The sequence below is a fragment of the Scyliorhinus torazame genome, chromosome 6 (genome assembly GCF_047496885.1).
Source record: "Scyliorhinus torazame isolate Kashiwa2021f chromosome 6, sScyTor2.1, whole genome shotgun sequence".
Lineage (NCBI taxonomy): Eukaryota > Metazoa > Chordata > Chondrichthyes > Carcharhiniformes > Scyliorhinidae > Scyliorhinus > Scyliorhinus torazame.
The window spans coordinates 305,278,815-305,304,095 of NC_092712.1; the positions used below are offsets into that span (position 1 = coordinate 305,278,815).

The 25,281-nt window shown below is 45.4% G+C and overlaps 1 protein-coding gene across 1 annotated transcript in view; it reads right to left on the reverse strand.

Moving 5' to 3' along the window:
* Positions 1 to 25,281, reverse strand: part of LOC140425561 (solute carrier family 22 member 23) — a 123,729-nt gene that overhangs the window by 87,363 nt on the left and 11,085 nt on the right. The window contains 2 exon segments of the mRNA XM_072509993.1: positions 15,902 to 16,056; positions 16,627 to 16,730. Coding sequence (XP_072366094.1) covers positions 15,902 to 16,056; positions 16,627 to 16,730 — 259 coding nt within the window.

Consider the following 25,281-nt stretch of genomic DNA (forward strand, 5'->3'; position numbering starts at 1 on the left):
ATGTCGGAAATTGTCTTACAAGTTGACCATGTCGGAAATTGTCTTACAAGTTGACCATTTACAAGGAAGCCCATCAGGCTAAATTTGACCACAGGCTTTAGGCCGTGATCCACACTTGCCGACAGTAGGACCAGCTCAGCCACTTGACTGGAGGAAATCTCCTAATTTGTAGTCTGTGCGCCCGCCACCCAACTTAGGATAGTGGGCAGGCTCGGAGGGATAGGCATCTCCGAAGGTTTAGCTGCCCCCACTGGGAGAGGTGGATGCTGCTGAGAGAGGCAAGGGACCATGGAGGAAAACCAAAAACAGAGCTGCCCCCAGACATATAAAAGCGAAATGTAAAATTCAGGATGGGCCAGGGCAGAAGACCAGACCGATCCGCAGGCCAACCCCTCCAGGGGGATGGTTGGAGCCATGGAGCTACCTTTCACTCCCACTATGGGCCTCTGGCTCATCACATCTCAGGGTGCCTGTCACCTTGACATCTCCATGGCAATGGCAGTCGATCCGAATCCCCCCCCCCCTCCCTTGCTGTTTTGCTAGCACCCCAACTCCAGGCTCCATTCCTGACACCCAAGATTGGTAAATTCAGCCTGTAAGGAGCAGTTCCCATACTTGTAAATACAGAAGGTGAAATAATAGTGTTGCAAAGAAAACCCGTTAACAGTATTGAGTGAAAACAATTGTATTCAATTGTAATTGTATTCAAAACTTTAAACAACATTTTAAAAATCATGACCACATGTTATTCATTGCCTGGTCCCCCAAGTTTCATATGTATCCGGAGTCTCAGTTTCAATTCTCCATACAGGTTTACCATCGTGCATTCCACGACATTGCTCAGGGACCTACACAAAAATGGATCAACAACCTTTGCTTAACTAGCACGGTGGCACAGTGGTTAGCACTGTGGCTTCACAGCTCCAGGGTCCCAGGTTCGATTCCCGGCTTGGGTCACTGTCTGTGCGGAGTCTGCACGTTCTCCCAGTGTCTGTGTGGGTCGCCTCCCACAGTCCCAAGGATGTGAAGGTTAGGTGCTAAATTGGCCTTAGTGTCCAAAAAAAAAAAAAAAAAGGTTGAATGGGGTTACTGGGATAGGGTGGAGGTGTGGGCTTGGGTGGGGTGCTGTTTCCAAGGGCTGGTGCAGATTCGATGGGCCGAATGGCCTCCTTCTGCACTGTATATTCTATGATAATAGTTCTGTGCTCAGCATAGTTTCAGGTTACAAATTCCTTAAAAGGGGTGGAGCATTGTTCCCTGGTTGAATCAAGGCCTTACTTCGCCACCGCCCATCAGCAAAACCAAATTTTGCTTCAAACGTCTAAAGAAAAAAAAAAAAAAAGACTTTTGTCTTTACCTTGCTCTCCAGCCAATGCAATACTTTTTATTGGTCGTCACCGCAGTATTGTAGAAAACTGGGAGCCAAATTGACAACAGCAAGCTCCCACAAAACAGCAGCGAAGTAACAGCCAGCTAAATTTGTTTTAGTGAAGCCAGGCAGGGCCGTAGATTAGCTGTATCCAAAAGATAGTGCCTCTGACGGTGCAGCACTCCCGAGTACTGCAGAGGGGCGAGCGTCGGCCTCCTAAAGTCCCTGCAGCAGATTATACTCAATTTTCCAACACAAGTGCTCCCATAGCGTAGACCCGCAAGCAGATTATAATCCTACATAAAATTAAACGTGGGCTAGGTTAATTGGAATGCCATTCCACAAGGTGGAAAACATAATACATGAATTATTGGCCAGTTAAGTAAGCCCACTTGCTCCACAAACATTGCATGCTTTGCTGCAGCATTCCTTACAAATTACTCAGTCCTCTACAGACAGCCAATGTAGACAAATAAAAAACTCACCAACTCCTCCTCCAAGGTTAATTAAAAACTGCAGAATTAGATCAAAAATAATTTAGCTGTGCAATCCACCCAGATCTGATCAGCAGCATTTTGCTGGTGACTCACGAACAGTCGGAGCTGTGCAGGAACCCTTTGCTCTCATAGCTGTCATTACGCCTCTGAAATTGACTGCATGTTCCGGAGTCTGAACATTCACAGGTAAACGTGGATCGCTAGCAGTGATTCCACACTTCTTCCGAGGATGCTCTGCTGAGGGCGCCTCAGGCCGCAAAGAAGTAGAAATAGGAGGGGAGGAAATAGGAGGTGTGGGCCTCTCAGCCCCTCGAGCCTGCTCCACTATTCAATTAGATCCTGGCTGATCTTCTACCTCTCTGAACTGAAAAGAGAATTCTGAACCGCAGACTCTCAGTATAATTCCTTGAGAAGTGATGTTCAACTGGGTTTTTCAACTACATACCAAATTCATAATTACAGCCTCGCTGACCTTGCAAAAGTAATTTGACATTTGCTGAATTTCCAATTTCGCCATTGCGATGAAACATTTGACTTTTTCTTAGAACTGTTTAGGAATGCACGTGATACATTCACTTCCAACTTAAGATCACGTGTACAAGTCAACAAATTCTTTCACCAACAGTAAAATTAAAAATTAAGAGGGATGGGATTTGGTGATTTTTTTCTTCCTGGGTTGCTGTCTGTGAGAATGCTTCAATGTGATTGGTGGCATCGCCTGTTCCATGACAGCACAGCTGCTGGGACACCTGGACTTGAAATCAGATTCAAACAGATTTCAAAAAAGGGGAAGCTCCCACTAAAGAGGTCTCTAGAACTTTGTAGACAGCGTTCTTAGTGGCCAGTAGCTAAACTTGGAGCGCAAGTGTGATCAAGAACAGACATTGTTTTCATCAAAAATAATTGACGATATTGTAGATTTCCACCATTGTGTCCCCCAAAAACAACTATCAAAATCCCCTTTCATTTATATAATGAACGTACAATTGGATTTATTCCCCTTGCACAAATTGATGGTCCAATTAACAAGTGAAATCAAAACTGGAGTGTAACAAAATCTGTATCCTATCTTTCTTCTCACAGAATTGAGAGACGTTCACTCCCAAGTCCTGCTCCAGCCACCAAGAAATTAGTTACACTAAAACTTAAAAGCTTCTCTAGCTTACGCAGCCCCAGCTGCTAAGCAACACCCACTTGCTATACCTTTTATTTATTCTTCATGTCATAGCCCACTCTAAGCACAATGGAAACAGTTGGAATTTAACCAACCCCCACACGTACAAACATCTTGGTCCAGCAGGAATCTAACTATAGGTTTTACCCTTCCAGGCAGAGAAACAATAAACTAAACCCACTTAAACCTCTACATTTCTAATGTTTACCAATATAAATGCTTTAAAATTACCTTAATTTTCCTAATGGCATGAATAAGCCTGGCAGTGCCTCAAATTAAAAATACCCCGCTTCAAATTAAAATAACCCTATTAACACATTGTTATCTTACCTTTTATGTCACTATCAGCACCTTATTTAGTCTAACTCTACCACAGCCACTTCTTTTGTCTGGTATTCCATGATACTTTAGTCAAATCTCTCCCGAGCTCCCATCTATCCCCAACTTTCTATTTTGCCCCACTTAACAGTATAAAATCCAGCATAGTTTTGCCTCCTGAAATGTTTAACTCTATGTCTCTCTTCACAAATGCTGCCGGATCTGTTGGCTTTTCCCTGCATTTTCTGTTTTATTAAAAATACCAGAGCTATTTCTGTGAATGATTAATAAAGAATGCACTTCTTTATGCACCAGAGGCTGGTTTAGCACACTGGGCTAAATCGCTAGCTTTTAAAGCAGACCAAGGCAGGCCAGCAGCACGGTTCAATTCATGTACCAGCCTCCCTGAACAGGTGCCGGAATGTGGCGACTAGGGGCTTTTCACAGTAACTTCATTTGAAGCCTACGTGTGACAATAAACGATTTTCATTTTTCATTTTCACTTGTGGGTACAATGCTTCACTCTGCTGCGTGAAACAATACATTTATTTAGCTTTCCTCAAATAGTTTCTGCTGAATGTTATATTGCTGCATATATTACCGTATACAAAAACACACTATTTTAGGCCAAGAAAGTCACTGGATGGATTTTTAAAAATTCTTTTTAGAGTAGCCAATTATTTATTTTTCCAATTAAGGGGCAATTTAGCATGGCCAATCCAGCTAACCTGCACATCTTTGGGTTGTGGGGGTGAAACCCACGCAGACACGGGGAGTGTGTGCAAACTCCACACAGGTAGTGACCCAGGGCCGGGATTCGTACCCGGGTCCTCAGCTGGATTTTTACCCAGGTGATGTTGGGGGAGGTTGACATGAGCGTTTGATTTTGGTCCAAGAGATATCGCAATAGAACAGGGTAAAAAACCAACACCACAAGTCTGATCACTTTAATAAATAAAAACAAAAAATAACTTCGAATGTAGAAACATTTTAAGCATTTATTTACCAGTACTCATTATCATTAGTATTCACGCATTTACTTTCTTTTTTAGAAATTTAGAGTACCCAATTAAATTTTCCAATTAAGGGACAATTTAGCGTGGCCAATTCACCTACCCTGCACATCTTTTGGGTTGTGGGGGCGAAACCCACGCAAACACGGGGAGAATATGCAAACTCCACACGGACAGTAACCCAGAGCCGGGATCAAACCTGGGACCTCGGCGCCGTGATGCATTAGCACTAACCACTGCGCTGCCCAAGTATTTGCACATTTACAATGAAATTAAATCCATAACATTTCCAGGATTATAATTTGATTCTGAAATCTTGAGACTTTTGATCCCTGAAGGCAAATGGAAAGTTACACTTTTTTTAGGCCAAGGCTTTTACACTTGTATATACGGTAACCAACTTTGACAAATGTTCTGCAAATGGATTGAAGGCAAATATTTACAACACCACACTCCTCCCACCAATGTTTTATAACACCACATTCGTCCCACCAATCTTTTATGATTTAAGTACTTACAAGCCTCTTTCAAGTGAAACTATCTAGAAATAGAGGGGATGCATTCAGGCTCTGTTTGGAAGATCCAACAGGACTCCAAATGCAAGGTGTGGGGGTGGAGGGGGGGGGGGCTCATTCTGCTAGGAAGACTCACTTCACTGCACTCCATTTCAGCTTGGGCCTCAACACCAAATCTCAAGCTGCATTTACAATAAAACTGGGCATTGGTTCAAAGCCAGCACCACAGTGCAAAAGCAAAGTTGCTGTTGCATGTGACAGCGGAGATATCATGACACGAGGCAAACTAAAAGCAGCAGCGGTAAGTGTGCAACTGTTTCACTGGGGAGAGAGAGAGAGAGAGAGAGAGAGAGAGTAGTGCAGGATTTTGACCAAGCGACAGTGAAGGAACAACGATATATTTCCAAGTCAGGATGGTGAGTGACCGGGAGGGGAACGTCCAGGCAGTGGTGTACCCATGTGTCTGCTGCCATTGCCCTTCTAAATAGCAATGGTCATGGGTTTGGAAGGTGCTACTTAAGGAGCCTTGGCGAATTCCTGCAGTGCATCTTGCAGATGGTACACACGGCTGCGACTGTGCGTCAGTGCTGGAGGGAGTGAACGTTTGCGGAAGGGGTGCCAATCAAGCGGGCTGCTTTATCCTGGATAATGTCGAGCTTCTAGAGTGTTTTCAGAGCTGTACTCATCCAGGCAGGTGGGGAGTATTCCATCACACTCCTGACTTGTGCCTTGTAGGTGGCGGACAGGCTTTGGAGAGTCGGGTGGGGAGTTACCCGTTGCAGGATTGCTAGCCTGTGACCTGCTCCATTCGGTTTTCCACCAAAATAAAAACCCAGGCCGTTACGGTGAAATTAATATCTGGGTAATAGAAGACTGTACACAGGGGATGGAATACAAAAACTAATCAGTAGCAAACCTACTGCAGGTAAGTGAGCAGTACTGGCAGATCCAGTTGGCTGTTCCACTCATACATACCTATGCAAATATCTCTAATGCCTTAAAGCATGTAGCAACCCATAAACAACCAGTTTAAAAACTTGGATACTTGCATTAATCTACAGTCTTTCATGACATCAGGACACCTCTTCAACTAATGAAGGTGTTTCAAAGCGTAGTCACTGTTGTATGTAGAAAACGCTGCAGCAAGTTTACGCACAGTAAACGTCCACAATGGCCAAATAATAGTTCTAGCAATGCTAATTGAGGAATAAGTATTGGCCGAGAACCACTGGGGGCATCTCCCCATCTTCAAAATAGCACGGTAGAATCTCAAGTCCACTCAATGGGACCTCAGTTTAATAAATCATCCAAAAGACAGCACCCTTGACAAAACTGCACTCTCTCAATATTGCACTGGAATGTCGGCCTAGGTGTGCGCGCTCTGGGGTAATGTTCCTTGCAAGGTGTTCAGATGCAGCAATCCAGAACACACCTTACAAGGAACGAACAGGCAGTGTACAACCAACTATCCCTTTAAACAAATCCACATGCAACAATCCTAAAGGGACTGTACAGCGCAACAAAACAGAAAAAGGATTGAGGAGGAACATTCCTCTGGCCTGCAACTTGAATTGATAACCATCTAACTCAGAGTCACAGGTGCCACCCTGGAGTAACTTCATTGCAGTGTTAATGTAAATTTACTTGTGACAGTAAAGATTATTATAAACCACTGGTGACAGGGCAAAGCTTCTTGAAATAATAACCTGCCCAAGCAGGTCCCTCTACATACCAAACCGATTATAAAACGTCCCATGGTTTATTGACGCCCATGATAGGCAGGCAACTTTCTAAGTCACAACACTTCAAGCTTTCTACAGACCAATACATTAAAATGGATCTTTTTGAAAACAGGTCTATACATGAAGCAGAATCCACTCAGCGACGCATTGAAAGGGTCTGGGGAACGGCAGTAGACATGTTAGCTTCAAAGCAGAAGCAAAGGTGGAACAGCCCAATGTAAAGGGAATGTTGAGACCATAGTCTGAGCAGTTGGAGCAGTGGAATACTAGTTACGTTAAAGCTTTAAATGAATTGGCCAGACCAGCCTGGGAGTAGTGGGCGCAATTCTGGTCACCGTATTTCAAAAGAGGCACTTGCATAATGGAATGGATGTAATGAACACATCAGGAATGAAGGTTGGCCCAAGAAGAGGGGATGACGAGACAAGCTGGTCTAAGCCAGCAATGCCCATGGCCCATAACGGAGTATTAAACAAAGCATCAAGAGTCTGAAAAGGTTACGGGGACATCATCAGGGTGCTTAACGTTTTAAACAATTTAGATAAGGTGGACCTAAAATAGTGTAAACCGGATTGATAGCACTACGGGATGTAAAACCGACAAAAAGTCAATTTTAACACAGTTAAACATTGGGGAAAAATATACATGCCAGGAGGCAAAGCACTGTGGTCAAAGATAATCGAGAAGGGTGGCACGATGGCACAGTGGTTAGCACTGCTGCCTCGCGGCGCTGAAGACCCGGGTTCGATCCCAGCCCCGGGTCACTGTCCACGTGGAGTTTACACATTAGCCCTGTGTTTGCATGGGTCTCACCCCCACAACCCAAAGATGTGCAGGCTAAGTGGACTGGCCATGCTAAATTGCTCCTTGGTTGGGAAAAAAAATAATAATTGGGTACTCTAAATGTTAAAAAAAAAGACAAATCGAGAAATTGGAACATACGTAGTGCCAACCTTGGCAAGCAGACTTTTCCTCACGTTCTATAAATGCAGCACTGCATTGTTTTTCAATTATCCTCCTTCCCTCCTGAGCTTCAGGGGGAGGATGGTGGTGCAGTGGCAATGTCATTGGACTAGCAATCCAGAGGCTCTGGGACATGGGTTCAAATCCCCCACTGGCAGCTGGTGGAATTTTGGAAAGCTGGCCATCAGTCACGATCCGTTTTTGTGAAAACCCATCTTGTTGACCTCACGTCCTTCCGGGTGGGAAATCTGCCAGCCCTTACCCGGTCTGGCCTACACATGAGCCCAGATGCACAGCAGGCGGGTCGACTCTGGACAGCACTCTGAAAAGGCTCAACAAGCCACTCAGTTTGAGGGCAATTAGGGATGGGCAATAACCCACGGCCCAGGAAATAATTTAAGAATCTATTTCCCAGACCGCTGTGTAAAATCTACAAGAGAAATCACATTTATTTTGTTGCAGTAGCTCCTCTAGCAAGCAGGCTACAGAAAAAGAACGGCACAAGGCGGCTCAAATATCCTCTCGTTACTTCAAAATATTCCAGCACACTAAACTGTTTTTTCTTGGACAAGGTGTTTTACAACGAGTGAAAAGCTTCTATTTAAAATGTTATAGGGCAGCACGGTGGCGCAGTGGGTTAGCACTGCTGCCTCATGGTGCCGAGGTCCCTGGTTCGATCCCGGCTCTGGGTCACTGTCCGTGTGGAGTTTGCACATTCTCTCCATGTTTGCGTGTGTTTCGCCCCCACAACCCAAAGACATGCAGGGTAGGTGGATTGGCCACGCTAAATTGCCCCTTAATTGGAAAAAAATGAATTGGGTACTGTAAATTTATAAAATTTAAATTTTTATTTAAAAAATTGAATGCCGTGTAAATAAACAACAAGTCTGTCAACCTGGCAAATATCTCTTCCCTCTCCTCTCAAAATAGATATATAGAGGAGTCGCGGTACATTTGGTACACATGCTGTTCTGGATTGACTACCAGACAAATCAAACTCTCTCTCTAACCCGCATAAAGCAGTTATTCCCTATCGGAAAACAACAATTCCTGGTATGCAACAGTCCTGTTTAATATTCCAGCAAAACGGAATGTGGTGTACCTTCGGATCACGTGCACATCTCAGATCTGCTCACATCATTTCCAATCCCGTTTCGAGATTGCATCATCAACCTGCCAAGGGGGTGAGCATAAACAGCTGGAACATCAGCCACCAATCTTCACTAAAGCCATGCCGCCTGCTTTGCCAGAACGTAATTCTTGTTTCGCTTTTGAAACTTATTTCTGCTTCCTCCCCTCGCTGCAGAAGCCATTACGCCCATTGTTAAAAGTAATGGCGAATGAATGGGCGGTGGAAGCAAGATGCACTATTTTGTAATGATCAGGAGTTACCTTCAGCAGCTGGAGGGGTGGGCAGTAACCAAAAGGAATGGCAACAATCAGATGGCGGGGCTATATATGGGCATGCACCTGCAGCAACCTGGTCACGCCACAGGCGCACAAGCGGAATAGCTCGAGACCTCCAGGGCATCCAATAGCAAGCAGTGCAGATAACTTACGCGGAGACTTGAGGTTTACCAAAGGCTCAGTGTACGTTGCTGGGGCACTGATCAGGTCCGTCCCAAATTCAATCTCAAGCAACGTGTTATGGCATTCACATCAAGTCCCAAGGGTGCTGCAATTGGCCTCGGTACGCAGCAAGGTAGCACGGTGAAATAAATCGCCCAGAATTTCCAGTCCTGACTGCTACCCAATTAGAGTCATGTGCAGATGGCAGGAAAAGACAATATTAGGCTGGACAACGATGCACCACACAGCTGAACAGTCTCCTGCACCCACTATGTAGACACAAATGAAAAATTACTATTTGATTAAGGTACCCGTGGTTCGCCAAGAAATTGCACCTCTGCAAAAGCCCACCATATTTAGCTCCGGGTTAGAGAATGCAAAACACAGTGGTAGATGCCCAGGCAAAAAGCAATTCAATCAGTAGAGCAGATGGTTCATTCCACCTGCAGTTGGGAAGTCAGCAAGCTGCCTCCAGATTATAGACACGTGCTTCAGTGTCTGGAACATTGCAACAGTCTGCAAGGAGCAGGACTAACTGAAAACTCTTGCAAGATGCGTTCTGATGGAGATGAGGGACTAATCAATTCTTCACAGGTTTGTTACGGCACAGGAGGGCATTCAGCCCAATGTGTCTGCACCGGTTCCCGGAATGAGCATAGAGTGCTATTCTCCTGCCTTTTCCCCAAATCCCTGCATAGGGGCTGTTTAGCACAGGGCTAAAGAGCTGGCTTTGAAAGCAGACCAAGGCAAGCCAGCAGCACGGTTCAATTCCCGTAACAGCCTCCCCGAACAGGCGCCGGAATGTGGCGACTAGGGGCTTTTCACAGTAACTTCATTTGAAGCCTACTTGTGACAATAAGCGATTTTCATTATTTCATTTCATTATTGTTTCTACGCAAATAATCATCTAGTGCCCTCTTGGATGCCTCGACTGAACCTGCCCTCCACCACACTTGCAGGAAAAAAGTTTTCTTGCATTTGCGTTTGCTCCTGTTGATTCTTTTACGAGTGGGAGTGGGAACAGTTTCCCCCTGTCTACTCTGTTCAATGGGTTCCTCAGAAAACCATAGAGGGAATATAGGCTCAAATGAAACAGCACAATAGAACTAATTCTTTCATTATAAATAGCAAAGCACCCAACTAGTTTTTATATAGCAGCTTTAACCAAAAAAATCTCATGGTGCTTCAGAGCAACATTTTCGACAATAGTCAGAAGTGTGCTTTTAAAAAAATTTAGACTACCCAATTAATTTTTTCCAATTAAGGGGCAATTCAGCGTGGCCAATCCACCTACCCTGCACAGCTTTGGGTTGTGGGGGTGACGCCCACACAGACACGGGCAGAATGTGCAAACTCTACACGGACCCAGAGCCAGGATCGAACCTGGGTCCTCAGCGTCATGAGGCAACAGTGCTAACCACTGCGCTGCCCACGTCAGAAGTGTGTTTTAAGGAGCATCTTAAAAAGGATGGGAGTTTAGGGAGGGAATCCCAGAGAGTAGGGCCTAAGCAGCTGAAGGCACAGACACCAATGGAGGAATGATTAAAGCTGGGGATGCTCGAGGCCAGAACGATATTGAAGAGTTACAGGGCTGGAGGAGATTGCAGGCTGAGGGAGGGGCAAGACCACAGAGATTTAAAAACAAAAATGAAGATGTCGTTGCTCAATTGGGAGTTAATGTAAGTCGGCAAGAGGGTTGATAGGGGAGCAGGACTCAGAGAATCAGGATACAGATTAGTCATGTCTAGAGGCAACTAGTGCATGAACGAGGGTTTCAGCAACAGATTAGCTGAGACAGCAGTCAGGCGGTTTTAGAGGTGGAAGATTTTCGTGATGATCATGGGGAATGAAGAAATATTTAACCACTGATAAGAACAATAGAGCTTCCCATGGGAGTCCACCAGTCTACACAGTGATGAGAGATGACCCTAACCATGCAAGAATGTGGTGCTTTGCGAGTGGGGTGTTTGTTCATGCAACGGACAAGAGTACAAGTGGAAGTCTGACCGACCAACCCACGTCTGCCTTCATCAGTGGCACAACTGAGGTTCCAGCAACTCAACAGCATTACAGACCCACGAAACCATAGCCTCAATCCAAGAGCAAAATTAGGAGTAAAGCAAATTTGTGAACTCTAGGCTGAATACTTGGCTTAATAACACTGCAAATGCAAGCTGCTCCCAACAGAATAAAGTGCTGGAGCGCAAAGTAAAGATATTGAAAATCTCCACCCACACTGGTACCCAAAACCATGTGTTTTGGAAATATATTTTGTTAAGATTATCTGTCGAGACAATCGGAGCTGTGCAGTGCCCTGACCTTAGTGCTGCTGGAAGTGTAGAGATAGGTCATCGATACAGTACGATCGCCAGACCTCATCCATGTTAATACAGGAAACTCCAGAGTTGTACAGTAAAAAAGAAGAACATTTGTTCCTGTTTATGTTCTAGGCAACGTTCTGATGATATCTGAAAATCTGTCACGTCCAGTAACATTACAGCAGTAAAGTACCAGTCACATGTTTCACAAGAGGGTACGGTGACATGTTTTGCTGGAAAGGTATTTGAGAATTCACGATACAGTAAATATGAACAATCATATCTTCGCTCTCCAAACAAATCACAATTTTACCTAATTTTAGCGCATGCTTGACCGATTTATATTGCTGCATAATTTTCCATTCCAACACATGGTGGTAGCCAATTACGTGCCAGTAAGTGCCCTCGGGTTTTGTGGATCTATTAATCTTCCGCTAAAGCTTTGGTGGGAAACCAGAGAGATTGTCAGTCGTTGAGCTTTCTGCTGGTCAAGGCAGCAGGCTGGTGGTGATCGTGTGGAATGTTAGGCCCAAAGTGATTTCCACTGGTAAGGGAGGAACCTTGCTTCCTTCAATATTTCCAGCTCCCGGGCAGCATGGTGGTGCAGTGGGTTAGCCCTGCTTCCTCACGGCGCCAAGGTCCCAGGTTCGATCCCGGCTCTGGGTCACCGTCCATATGGAGTTTGCACATTCTCCCAGTGTTTGCATGGGTTTTGCCCCCACAACCCAAAGATGTGCAGGCTAGGTGGATTGGCTACGCTAAATTGCCCCTTAATTGGAAAAATTGAATTGGGTACACTAACTTTAAAAAAAAAAGTAAAAACATATTTCCAGCTCCCTACAGTTTGTGTTGAAAACGAGGCTAGCATCAGTACCCGATTTATTTTGTCGCTTAGTCTTACTCTTTGCAGTCTTGGCCCACTTGAGACTTAGCTCGACATCTGTGTCTTTAACATAGGAAATAGAAGGTGTAGGCCATTCAGCCCTTCAAGCCTGTAGTCCCAACCGTGCCCACCGCTCGAACCTGGTACTGCTGGCACTGTAGTAGAGCTGCTGACCATCCGCTTGGCAGCTCACATAAGATGGGACTTCCTCCCATGATAAGAAGGAAGTCTTGCCTTAAGCAGCTCACTGCATTAGATAGCTGCAGGGCAGCCGATAGTATTGTGGACAAACTAGCCGTGAAGCTGGGGTGGGGAAGCCAGGGGCCACGACGGGCAAAATTAGGTCTTTCCCCTTCCTCAAACTGGCAGGATATCAAATAGGGCAACATAAGGGAATTGATTGCGTAGTGGCATTGTTAGTGCTTGCGTAATCCAGAAACCCAGGTTAAAGACCAGAGGACTTGGGTTCGAATCCCACTGTGGCAGATGGCATCAGACAGCGTAAAATAAACCATTCCTCTATTCACCGTGATGTTGAATATAGACTCGTGACATGGCCACTCTACACAAACGGGAATTATAGTTAAATAAAGTGTACACATTCAATTATATTCAACTGAAGTCCATGCTGTAAAAATGCCTAGTCATATGTATACACACATTAGACTTCCATGTTTCACATTCTATTTTTCTTAACAAATTTTTTCCCTTTTTATGAAGTTGAGGAGTACCATTAACAACCGGTTTCGATTTTGTAAGTCGAGGAGTACCATTAACAACTGGTGGCACAGTGGGTTAGCCCTGCTGCCTCACGGCGCCAAGGTCCCAGGTTCGATCCCGGCTCTGGGTCACTGTCCATGTTGAGTTTGCACTTTCTCCCCATGTTTGCGTGGGTTTTGCCCCACAACCCAAAGATGTGCAGGCTAGGTGGATTGGTCACGCTAAATTGCCCCTTAATTGGCAAAGATTAATTGGGTACTCTAAATTTATATTTAAAAAAACAACTGGTTTAGATTTTGTACTAAAGTTTAAAATATATTTATCGGGCTGGATTTTGCTCAGTGTCGTGGTCCCTTGCTGCCCCACCCCAGTTTAATAAGTCAATGGGGTGTCTATCCACAATACCACCGGCTGCCCCAAAGCTGCTTAGTGCTGTGAGCAACTTAATTGGCTTAAGACAAGACTTCTCCCCCATCTCGGGAGGAAGTTCTACCCCAAGAGAGCTGCCCGACGTCTCCACTGTCCCCGGTGAAACCAGAGACCGGTCAGGAGCAGGCCGGATTTGGAATGCAAAACCCATTCCATTGAGCAGGCCGGATTTGGAGTGCAAAACCCAGTCCATTGTGTGGATATTCTATATTAGAGAACTTTATTCCGCAAACAAAACATCTCTCAGCACATGCCTGGGTGCTTCACATTCAAAGAATTAATTTTTGATGTACAGTCATTGTTGTGCTGGCAGACTAGGCAGTCAGTCAATTTGCACAAGATCCCACACACAGGCACAAGTTGAAAGACAAATACTTTTGGTTATGTTGGCTGAGAGAGAGCAAGCAAAATTGTGGAAATGTTAAATAAATATTTTGCATAGATTTTTTTTTACAAATAATAGTGAACGCAAAAAACCAAGATCAACGTTGACCAATAGGACCCCCACACATAGCTAATTGGGATTCTGGATGTGGTCATTTTTTTTTTTTTTTTTTTTAAAAAGAAGTGTAACACATACAGGGCAGGATTTTCCGATTCTGGGGCGATGTGCCCATCCAGCGTGGGAACAGTTGCGTCTTACGCCAGAAGAAAATGGCGTAAAACGGCAGATTCCCCATTTTGTTGGGGGCTAGCATGTTGGCAACGTAGAGCACCCTGCTCTAGCTGCCAATACGGCCCGGAGAATTGCCGGGTCCGTGGCCACGCATGTGGACACCAGCATATTGCAGCGGCCGCGCCGTGCTACAACCCGCAAAATAGTCCCCCCTTTCGGCTGGCTCGCGCGCCCTGGATCCCCCTCGCCCCCCCCAACCCAGTGCCCCCAGCCTCTGATAAAGTGCCCCCTGCCCACAGATTGGCCCTCTCCTGGCTGGCGGCGCTGGACTGAGCCCGCAACCGCCACGCCGAGTTCCCGACAGACGAGACCACACGTGTCCCGCGCCGTCTGGAACGCGGCCAGTTGGGGGCGGTGCATCTGGGGTGGGGGGGGGGGGGGGGGGGGGAGAGGGGCTCAGGCAATGTCCTGAGGGTGTCGATATGTGGTGGGGACGGAGCATCGCAAAAGCGGCGCTGCCCCCGATTTGGTCGGGAACTTTGATTCTCTGGCCGATCGCCGAACGCGATTTCAGCGTCGGCCACTGGAGAATCCAGCCCGAAGGCTTTTTGCAGCTTATCTCAATACTCAGTCACAAGGCATTCCTTTTGTGGGTTTGTAGATAAATTGATAAAATGTAAAGCAGGGTGCGCAATTGGTCCTTTATTCAATGGTAAGGCGAGTGGAAAAGAACACATTTGTTAAGCATATATGCACAAAAAGCATGTTTACATGTGCGAGTGCATACAAGGTATTTTCCAATGAAGTTAGAGCATGTGGCTGAAATGAAGTTGCTCAAGTGAGCAATATCTAATGAGCAGCTTAATTGGCTTCAGGCAGGACTTCCACCCCTATCTTGAGAGGAAGCCCCACCTGTACTCAATGGAGGATACGAGAAATTGTTCAGGCTGTGAATTAGTCAGCGGAGTCTGGGATAGGAGTTCCTTAACTGTGCTGTGGGTGTGGGACAGCTGCAGCAAGTGCGGCACACATGTTCGAGGGAGAGAATGACAACTCGGTAACCATAGACCTGTTGGCCAAACGCCATTTGTTATGAAAACTTTTTTAAGCATTTAGAAATGAGTGGGTTAAATCAAAGGGCAAGTCATCTTTAACAATGCTTTCCGGTGGTGAAGAGTCCAATCAGACAGATTGAAGAATTGAAGAGCGAACGCCGACATGGTCCATGTGGATTTTCAGAAGGTGTAAGAAAAATTCAGGCATGTGATAAAAGAGGGAACATAACAACAGAAGGTTAGTTGACCTTCAAGAAAATTTTCGCACACGGAGAGCCACATGCATGTCCAGAAACACAGGCATGTAGGCTCCACTGATTTTAACAGCCCGGTCTCATTAACGTGCCATTTGCCGACTTCTCAAACTAAATCCCAGCGGTTAAAATTAGGTGGCAGGAGGCTGCCACCAAGACTGGCATAAAGGAGAGTCTCTGAGGAGCGACATCTGGTTAAAGTCGTCTCCTTCTGGGCCAGCAGGAAACTAAACAAAAAATAAACTGAAACGTGGTGTTCTCTTTGGCCCTGGCATCCGTTCCCGACAGGTTTGACCCGAGGCAGAGGCTATCACTGCTCCACCACTCAAATACAAGGTTAAAATAACAAATTGATCTAATATTGCAGTCAGTCAGGGGAAGAGGGGGGGGGGGGGGGATTAATTGAATTAAGCTGCCAGGAAGTCTACCCATCTAACATAGATGCTTTACCAAGAGTGCTACTCACGTGCTACATAGAGAGTGAGGAATATTCCGGCCAGGCAAAATCCCTCAAAAAACCTTAATGTGCTGAACATAGTCACATTCACGGAAAGAGCCACTATCAATCCAAAGACCAACATGAACATGACTGAGAGCAAGAGCACCAGCTGCCGGCCAATCCTAAAGAATTGAATGGAAATTAGATTAGAAGGCAGGCTCTAACGGCAATATTAAGATGCTCTTATATTTCACAAATGGCGCCGGACCCAGGTCACTGTCCGTGTGGAGTTTGCACATTCTCCCAGTGCCTGCATGGGTCTCACCCCCACAACCCAAAACATGTGCAGGGTAGGTGGATTGGCCACGCTAAATTGCCCTTTAATTGGAAAATAGAACTGGATACTAAAAAAAAAAAAAAAAAAATTTCCCCCAATAATAGAAAAATAAAACCCAACAGTAAGGCCCTAAACTTTAAGACAGGTTCACCAAAAGACAAAAACTGGATCAATCTCTAGTTGGTCCCACCCCCACCAAATATGCCTTTGTCGCTTGAATGTAGAAGCCTCAGGTTTTTCATCAATCAATCGTGAACAGAACAATTGACATGAGAGAAACATAAATCTTACTGGGGTACAAAACCCCATTTAAATCAGACTCCAAAACGTGGAATTGCCCAAATATAATTGATATTCAACTGCAGGTATTTACAAGACAGGAAAAAAAAACCCCAGAAAAAGCTGTTGAACTTACCAATCTGCTAAGCTTCCAGTTACCAAATAGCCAATTATCAATCCAACCAGCAACGAGAACTTGGCAATATGGACCTTCCATGCAGAATTGCAAACCAGGTGCCACTGGAGGAGGGAATAGTAACAGACTTAGAACATTGTGAATAGTAAGCACGGTTTCAGTGCCAAAATAATCATGCTGGTTGGTAACACATTGTTCCTGCAGTTTGTTTGGGCTAATTCAGTCCTTTTGATGGATGATTAACGGTATTGGAAATACTGCAAGTACAGCTCTCCCTCCACCCTCCCTGCCATTTGTCCATTATGGCGGCGTACATAAAACAGCGATCAGCTCCAGGTGCAAGTCACTTTCTCCCGTGACTCTACCTTTTCCCAACACCTCCCAAAAACAAATAATCTTCATCACCTTGTTAAAACATGCTGCTGTGCAGAGGGACCTGGGTGTGCTGGTGCACGAGTCGCAAAACGTTGGTGTGCAGGTGCAACAGGTGATTAAGAAGGCTAATCGAGTTTTATCTTTCGTTGCTAGAGGGATGGAGTTCAAGACTAGGGAGGTTATGCTGCAATTGTATAGGGTGTTGGTGAGGCCGCATCTGGAGTATTGTGTTCAGTTTTGGCCTCCTTACCTGAGAAAGGACATATTGGCACTGGAGGGAGTGCAGAGGAGATTCACTAGGTTGATCCCAGAGTTGAGGGGATTAGATTATAACGAGAGGTTGAGTAGACTGGGACTGTACTCATTGGAGTTTAGAAGGATGCGGGGGGATCTTATTGAAACATATAAAATTATGAAGGGAATAGATGCGGGCAGGTTGTTTCCACTGGTCGGGGAAAGCAGAACTAGGGGGCATAGCCTCAAAATAAGGGGAAGTAGATTTAGGACGGAGTGTAGGAATTTAGGACGGAGTGTAGGAGGAACTTCTTCACCCAAAGGGTTGTGAATCTCTGGAATTCCTTGCCCAGTGAAGCAGTTGAGGCTCCTTCTTTAAACGTTAAGAAAAAGATAGATACTTTTCTAAAGAATAAAGGGATTCGGGGATATGGTGTACGGGCCGGAGAGTGGAGCTGAGTCCCCAAAGATCAGCCATAATCTCATTAAATGGCGGAGCAGGCTCGAGGGGCCAGATGGCCTACTCCTGTTCCTAGTTCTTATGTACAAAGCATGACTATTTCCATCTTGATTGACGTAGTCTCAATTTTCTAATATCGTGAAATTCCTGTTCCCTCCCATTCCTTTAAAAATACTACTGATAACAATCAGCATGACGAGAGGAAAGAAACATGAAGTCTGACTCTTGAATCAGCAACACAGCACATCTTTAAAAGGGTGAAAATTAGAAGCAGAGATGTTCATCTGAAAAGCTTCATCTTTTGTACTTGTTTTAAATGCAACTCACTTGACATGCTCATTCATGATTTACCACGCATTGGATAACATGCATAGCTCATGTACTGCTATGCGAGCTAAGTACATACTGATAACAGATGGGGGCGGCACAATGATGCAGTGGTTAGCACTCCTGCCTCACGGGCTGAGGACCTGGGTTCGATCCTGGCCCTGGGTCACTGTCTGTGTGGAGTTTGCACATTCTACCCGTATCTACATGAGTCTTATCCCCACAACACACAGATGTGCAGGTTAGAAGGACTGGCCATGCTAAATTTCCCCCAATTGGAAAAGAAAATGAGAATTGGGTACTCAATTTAAATAAATAAAAAATATTGATAACAAGATTACCATTGAGGTGAAATGCATCTAACAGTAGATATTTGTTTTGGGTTTTGCAAGTGCTAATTAAATGTTTCATTTACTCTGCAAACAAATGGAATATGTTCAAGCCTTATGCCTTTTTTAAAAATTACCTAGGGGTTTCGGGAGCCCATTGCTTTCTCCATAGCAATGTCTCAGCCAATCAGCTGACTTAACAACCAATCAGCATCCTTTTCTCTTGTAGTGTAAATTGTTGTGATGGTTTGAAATTTGGCACTCTTGTATTTGTCCTGATTGGCACTCTGTCCTGATGAGTTCAAGACAAAAGATTGACAACTTTGAACACTACTATAAGCTTCACTGATATCTCACGATGATACTGAACAAGGTTATACTGTTGACACAAAAATTAAAAGGGCGTTTTAGGCAGGAAGAACTTGGAACAATCTTTTTCAAAACGTCTTTTTATTCAATAACTTGGGTCTTGGCGGAGGACTGAGGAGAACAAACCACTCTGTTCTCCCACATTTACTCAATACATTGCCAACCTTCTTCAAACAGACCAAGCCGTGTGGTGCGTGCAGGTTCTGTGCATTTAGGAGGGTGTGCATGTGCTGATTACGGATAGCGATATAAAACCACAGCATCATTGCAAAATAAAGGAATGGTTTACACAGCATAATGATATGCTTTTGCCAGCCTGATACAACTGCTGTTGTTGGGAGCAACACATCCGCTACTCCCAGAAAGTTCAGCGCCAAATAGAAAGACAGCAAAAGAAAGGTTAACGGGTCTCTCTGACCTCCGATTTTTAAAAATTCTGTCGGTTGTAACTCTTAACTGGTATTGCGATCTGTACGTGTGGGATTAAGCAGCACAAGACCAACATCAAAACAATTATGATGCTACAGCACATAACCGTTAAAATATACCTTACATCTACTGAAAACTGAATTTATTGCAATTGCAAATGCTTCCAGTGGCGCAATGACATTTACAATTACCCATCTCAGAGTGTACCCCACACAAAGTGCACAATAGGAATGTGCTGTGTAACCACAATCCCGATTCATGACCCTACCCTCTTATAAGCTGCATAAAGTGATGGTAGGATTCAATTTACACAGAAGACTCTTTTTACAACTAGACTACGCTGGGGCAATATTTCACAGCATCAAAAGCTTTCTGATAAATTGGTTAAATGCAAATTCACTTAGAGAAACAATGAAGTCCAAGTAAAGTTGTCATGTAATCAGATGGGGATACAAGGATGTTAATCTAAATCACTTTTTTTTTTAAACTACAGTGGTTGGCATTGCTGCTTCAGAGTCAGGTTTCAATTCTGGCCTTGGGTGACTGTGTGAAGTTTGCACGTTTTCCCCAAGTGTCTGTGGGTGTTCTGGTTTCCTCCCATGGTCCAAAGATGTGCAGGTTCGGTGGATAGGCAATGCTAAAATTGCCCCAGTGTTAAAAGATGTGCAGGTTAGGTGGGGTTGCAGGAATAGGGCAGAGGAGTGGGCCTAGGTAGGGTGCTCTATCGGAGGGTCGGTGCAGACTCGATGGGCCGAATGGCCTCGTTGTGCACTGTAGGGATTCTATGAAAATCAGCATGCGATCAGACAGAATTGTAACCAAGTACAGAAAACTCCCAAAAATGTATGGGCGCTTTCTGGAACTTGGAAACCAACAAGTGCCAGATTTTCCCCACAGGGTTAAAGTTGCTCTAATATGAAGCCTCCAGGCTGCTAGTTCTTCAATGGGTTGTAAAACGTCGAGACACAACTGCAGCATCTCTTGCCTTCCAGCTGCAGGATTGCCGGTCCGGTTAGGCTGGCTTTCAGTACCTCCTGTGGTGCTGGGGCTCTAAAGCAAGTTACAATTTACGGAATGCCCAGAGATTTGGGACCTCTGCCACACATACCTCCAAGCCCGATGTGCAACACAAATCCTCAGGTGGGCTCCTTTTCTGTCAGAACGTGAACGTGCGCCATTTGAGTGACACCAAATTTATTTCGTTTTTTAAAGTTTTTTTGTTTTTTTTACACAGAGGGGTACGTTAATAACCTTTAAGACTTATCATCTGGATAGACACATGCACAGATGGGGTATAGAAAGATACAGGCGTTTGGTCTGGACGACGTGCTCAGCGCAGGCTTGGAGGGCCGAAGGGCCTGTTCCTGTGCTATATTGTTCTTGGTATTTCTTTTTTTTTTATAAAGTCAATCACATTTTAAGAGCAAATTGCAAAAGTGCTTTTCAGCTGGACATAGCAAGTACTGTCAGTGCATTGAAAAATAATCTTCTGAATGACTTAAGGTAACCTGTTTCATGGACATCTTATCCCTCATTTACCAAATTCCCAGGCATTTCCTCAAATCACAGGGTAACTATAATCCTCTTACAGGCTTGGAGATTCAGACAGCAAAATAGCTCCTCCGCCAACATCACCCAGAGAGCCAATACAGTCCTTGCCTTTCACGGCTTGTGGCAAGGTAGCACAGTGATTAGCACTGTTGCTTCACAGAGCCAGGGTCCCAGTTTCGATTCCCAGCTTGGGTCACTGTCAGCGGTAAAATCTCGTTTAATTATTTTTTTTCCCCCAACACGGCATGGTAGCACAGTGGTTGCTTCACAGCGCCAAGGTCCCGGGTTCGATTACCACTTGGGTCGCTATCTATGCGGAGTCTGGATATTCTCCCTCGGTCTGTACGAGTTTCCTCCGGGTGCTCCGGTTTCCTCCCACAAGTCCCGAAAGACGTGCTGTTAGGTGATTTGGACATTCTGAATTCTCCCTTTCCCGAACAGGCGCCAGAGTGTGGCAACTAGGGGCTTTTCACAGTAACTTCATTGCAGTGTAAATATAAGCCTACTTGTGACAATAATAAAGATTATTATTATGCACAAAGCACGGGGCAGAACATCAAGAGACAAATTAGCAGCTGGTCCACACGGATTACCTTCCTCCCATTTCACTTCATGGTCTCAACATTTAAACATGCCCTATTCCCTCTTTCTCTTCAAGACATTGGCTCCCAAGAAGCAAATCACATCGAGGCGGTAGCTCAGAGGGGTCAGAGATTGGACAATCCCAGTGACAAACGCCAGCCTTGGCTCAGTGGCAGCATTTGCCTCTGAATCAGACGGTCACCAGTTCAAATCCCACTCCAGGACCTGAGCAGACAAACATTTCAGTGTGGCACCGAGGGAGTACTGCACAGTTCAGCAGGATGTTAAACTGAGCACCCCCTTTGCCTGGTCCCGTGGACACTGGAAGATTCAAAAACAATTTTTAGAGCAGGGTCTTTTCTAGCCCAACATTGGTCCTTCTACCAACCCCATTGAAACAGGTTACCCAGAAGTGACCCTTCATTGGGCCTTTAAGCAGATCCATCGGCCAGCCACGCCTCCGACTGCTGGATACATTAACGGCGTTCAAAAGGCATCTCAACAAGTACATGGATAGGATGGGTATTGAGCGCTCTGGCACCAGGAAGTGCTGAGGGTTTTGGCCAAGGGTGGTATCATGACTGGTACAGGCTAGGAGGGCCGAAGGGCCTGTTCCTGTGCTGTATTATTGGATTCACCAAGTCCAGAGAGTCATTACGGCACTGAAAAAAAACATTCATCCCATCAGGTTCATGCCCGCTCTCTGTAGAGCAAATACGGTCGGTCCCCATTCCCCTGCACTACCCACAGCAAGATTATTTCTTTCAAACGTCTACCAATTTCCTTTTGAAATCATTGATCGTTTCTGCTTCCACCATCCTCAGGCAACAAGCTCCAGGCCATTCCCATTCACTGCGTAAAAAGGTTCTTCCTCACGTGCACCCTGTATCTGCTAGCCATGACTTTGGTGTCTTCGCTTTCAGCTTGTGCCCTCACTTACCATAAACAGCCATTCGTTTAAATTACATTTTAACCAATGTCCTCTGACGCAGGTGTAGCCACTTAAAATGGCCAACTCCCGATTTAAAATGGTGAACGGCAAAGGCTGATGGGAAAGTCAGCCAACAGGACAAAAACGAGCAGCTGCAGGTTGGCTGTGTATTTACCTCTGGAAAGGCCAGACAAGATCGATACCAGCAATCATCAGCATAACAAAACACCATCCATCTGCATACTAATGAGCAATCCCCGGGAACAATAAGCAACATTTAGACACAAAGCAAAACCAGACTCTTCGGCGCCAGCAGAAGCCTACACAAAAGGAGGTGAACGACCACCTCAAGACCGCCCATCGATCAGGGAACCGCTCCAGCATTGGAGAAAATCGAACCAAGTGATTGGGACAAAGTCCAATCACTTGGGACCAGGTACAGGGTCCGCCCCGAAAGGCTGGAAGCACCTGGGGACTAAAAGAATTGAGCCCCAAGTTCAAGTCGCTCTCTTCTTCTTCGGCTCGCTTCCAGCTCTCTTCACTCTTCAGCAGCTGGTCGAAACTGTAAGTCTTACTTCAACGCTCGCTACGAGATAGGCGCTTCTAGCTACCAATCTGTACCAACTTCGAATCCCACAGGCTCAGAACCCGAACGAAAGGCCATTTGTTTCCCTGACCTGATGGGCCAGTTCCAAGTTAAGTATGGGCCTGTTAGTTGTAGAAGTAGCTTAAACATAGAATTTGTGCATGAGTAGTGATTACTGTGTATAATAAATGTGCTTTGATTTAAATCTTACTAATCGGTGTATTGGATTATTGATCATTACTCGGACTTGAACCACGTGGTGGTATCATAAAGATACCTGGCGACTCAAGAGCAAAGGTGATAAAACAGAGCAATTAAACTAAGGCAAAGTTAGCAACATAGGATTGACCCATGTCTCTTGGTCACTTGCTATCGGTGGGACATCGCTGTGCACAAATGAGTTACAGTACATTTGCCAGTATAACAGCAGGAATAACATTTCAAAAGTGATCCATTGTTCATAAAGTACTTGGGGACATTAAAAGTCCTTTATAAATAGAAGTTTTCATTCTTCATTCAGTACTGCAACCAATTACCAAACCATGATTCCGGCAAGTGCGGACTGCAGGTTGGGGAAGGGATCTCGCAATCACCTTCAAGGGCAATTAGAAATGGGCATATAAATCCTAACCTAGCCCATGACATTCTCACCCGGTGTAGGATTTATTTTTAATAAGCCTGATTAGCTTGGGTAAAGTTCCACTGGCTCAGGTCACCCTCTGGTATCTCTGCCAAGTGTCTATTCTGCACAGAGCAGTTTCTGCTGTCAGACATGCCCAGCGTGGAATAGCATTGGTGCAGAGCTAGCCTTTTTGAATTAAAAGGGTAGGAAACCATGCAACGTAGGCCTAATATTTCTTGGCCAGTAATCCACGAGCAGCATTCAACATAGGGGATATCAATCGAGGGTCTAGAGCCACAGAGAACAGTTTAAGGAACCAGATGGAGAAACCTCACTGAGGTACAGAAACTAGCTTTGACGATGTCCTGAACGTTAATCCTACAACCGTGCCTACTTTTAATTACAGATTGGAGGTGTAAACACAGAAGAGATAACGGAATTAACTTTTTCAACCCAAAAGGTTCATAGATGTCGACGACAATCTGTTGGCTGGGGTGAGAACACGCTGGGAAGGTGAGGGGTGCAAAGGTATTTTTGAAATTCATGTCAGCACCTCTTTATCATTTTCTTGCTCCAAGCAACTCCTGGCAGTGGACAGCAAAACCCAGCATCAGAAAGCAACAACCAAAAGAGGGGTTTGTGGGTGTGGAGAAGAGAGAAATCGACCACAGCCGAGTAGCAGCAAGGTTGAGGGGGAAGTGGAGAACCACTAAGCAACGCGGAATTTTAAATTGGGCTCCCAATTGCTCTTGGAAGCATTCTGCCCTCCATTGTGGAATACAGAGATGCTTCGATATCCAACGCTGTATATTTACCCCCCCATCAAGCCTCTCCTGCCCATCCTGGGAATGGTGAGCAGAGACTGAATGCCTGCTAGCCCATTCTTTATTCTATGTTCTAATGCATGTGCTTCAGCAGCTAGCATTTGGAGGTGATTTGACCATTTAAAAAACATCAGAGCTGAGCCTGAACCGGTCTTTGCCCAACATCCCCGTGTGCATACCTATCCAGCGGGAGCCACCGCGTAGAAACCCCGACTGAATTTTCTCGTGGACGCCCAGGGACAGAGAGGATGACGCAGCATGCCAATTAAAATCAACACACACAAAAAGAACCAAATGGGAATTGAACCTGGAAACTGCTGCTCAGTGTTATGTCAGCTCCCTTATTGTCTAGAGAGCACAGTGAAACGACATTCATTTTCCCGATCAATTTTAGCACCGACACATGACAAGATACAATTGACAAATTCACCATTAAGGTGAGGGAAATGGCCCAATCGGAGTGCAGATAGCAGCAGGTTGCAGTTTTCCAATTTGCCTGTACAATAGATTAGGGTTGGATAACTCACCACGGAGGAGAATTTGAAACATTGACCCCCTGATCCCAAAATTTGGGAAGTTGTTTCATTTTGTTAAGAAAAGTTTCCAAATCACTTTTTCTCACCATGGGAGCGATTTAACAGGGAAAAGAGTCCTGTTTTGGGTGCACTTAGCAGTGGTGTCTCTCAGCGCCTGAAGTGGCATGACCCTACTATCAAATGGGGCTGCTGTCTTACGGCCTAGGCGAGGCTGCCGCCCATATCTCTTTCCCCCCCCCCCCCCAATCGCAGCCTCCGGAAACCCTCCCAAACCTAACTGCTCGGGTCCTCGAGCTCTCCCTCACCCCACCTCCAGGGCAGGGCACCCCTGGTAGTGCCAACCTGGCACCTTGGCAGAGCCAGACTGGCCGCTCACCGGTACCGGATCTCGCGAGGTGTCCCAAGCTTCGCATCTCGAAAGCGAGAGCCTCACTGCAGTCAGAGTCAGGCGCGACAAGGCCATTTGTTGGCGCCCAGATCTTTTTTGATAACTAGGAGAC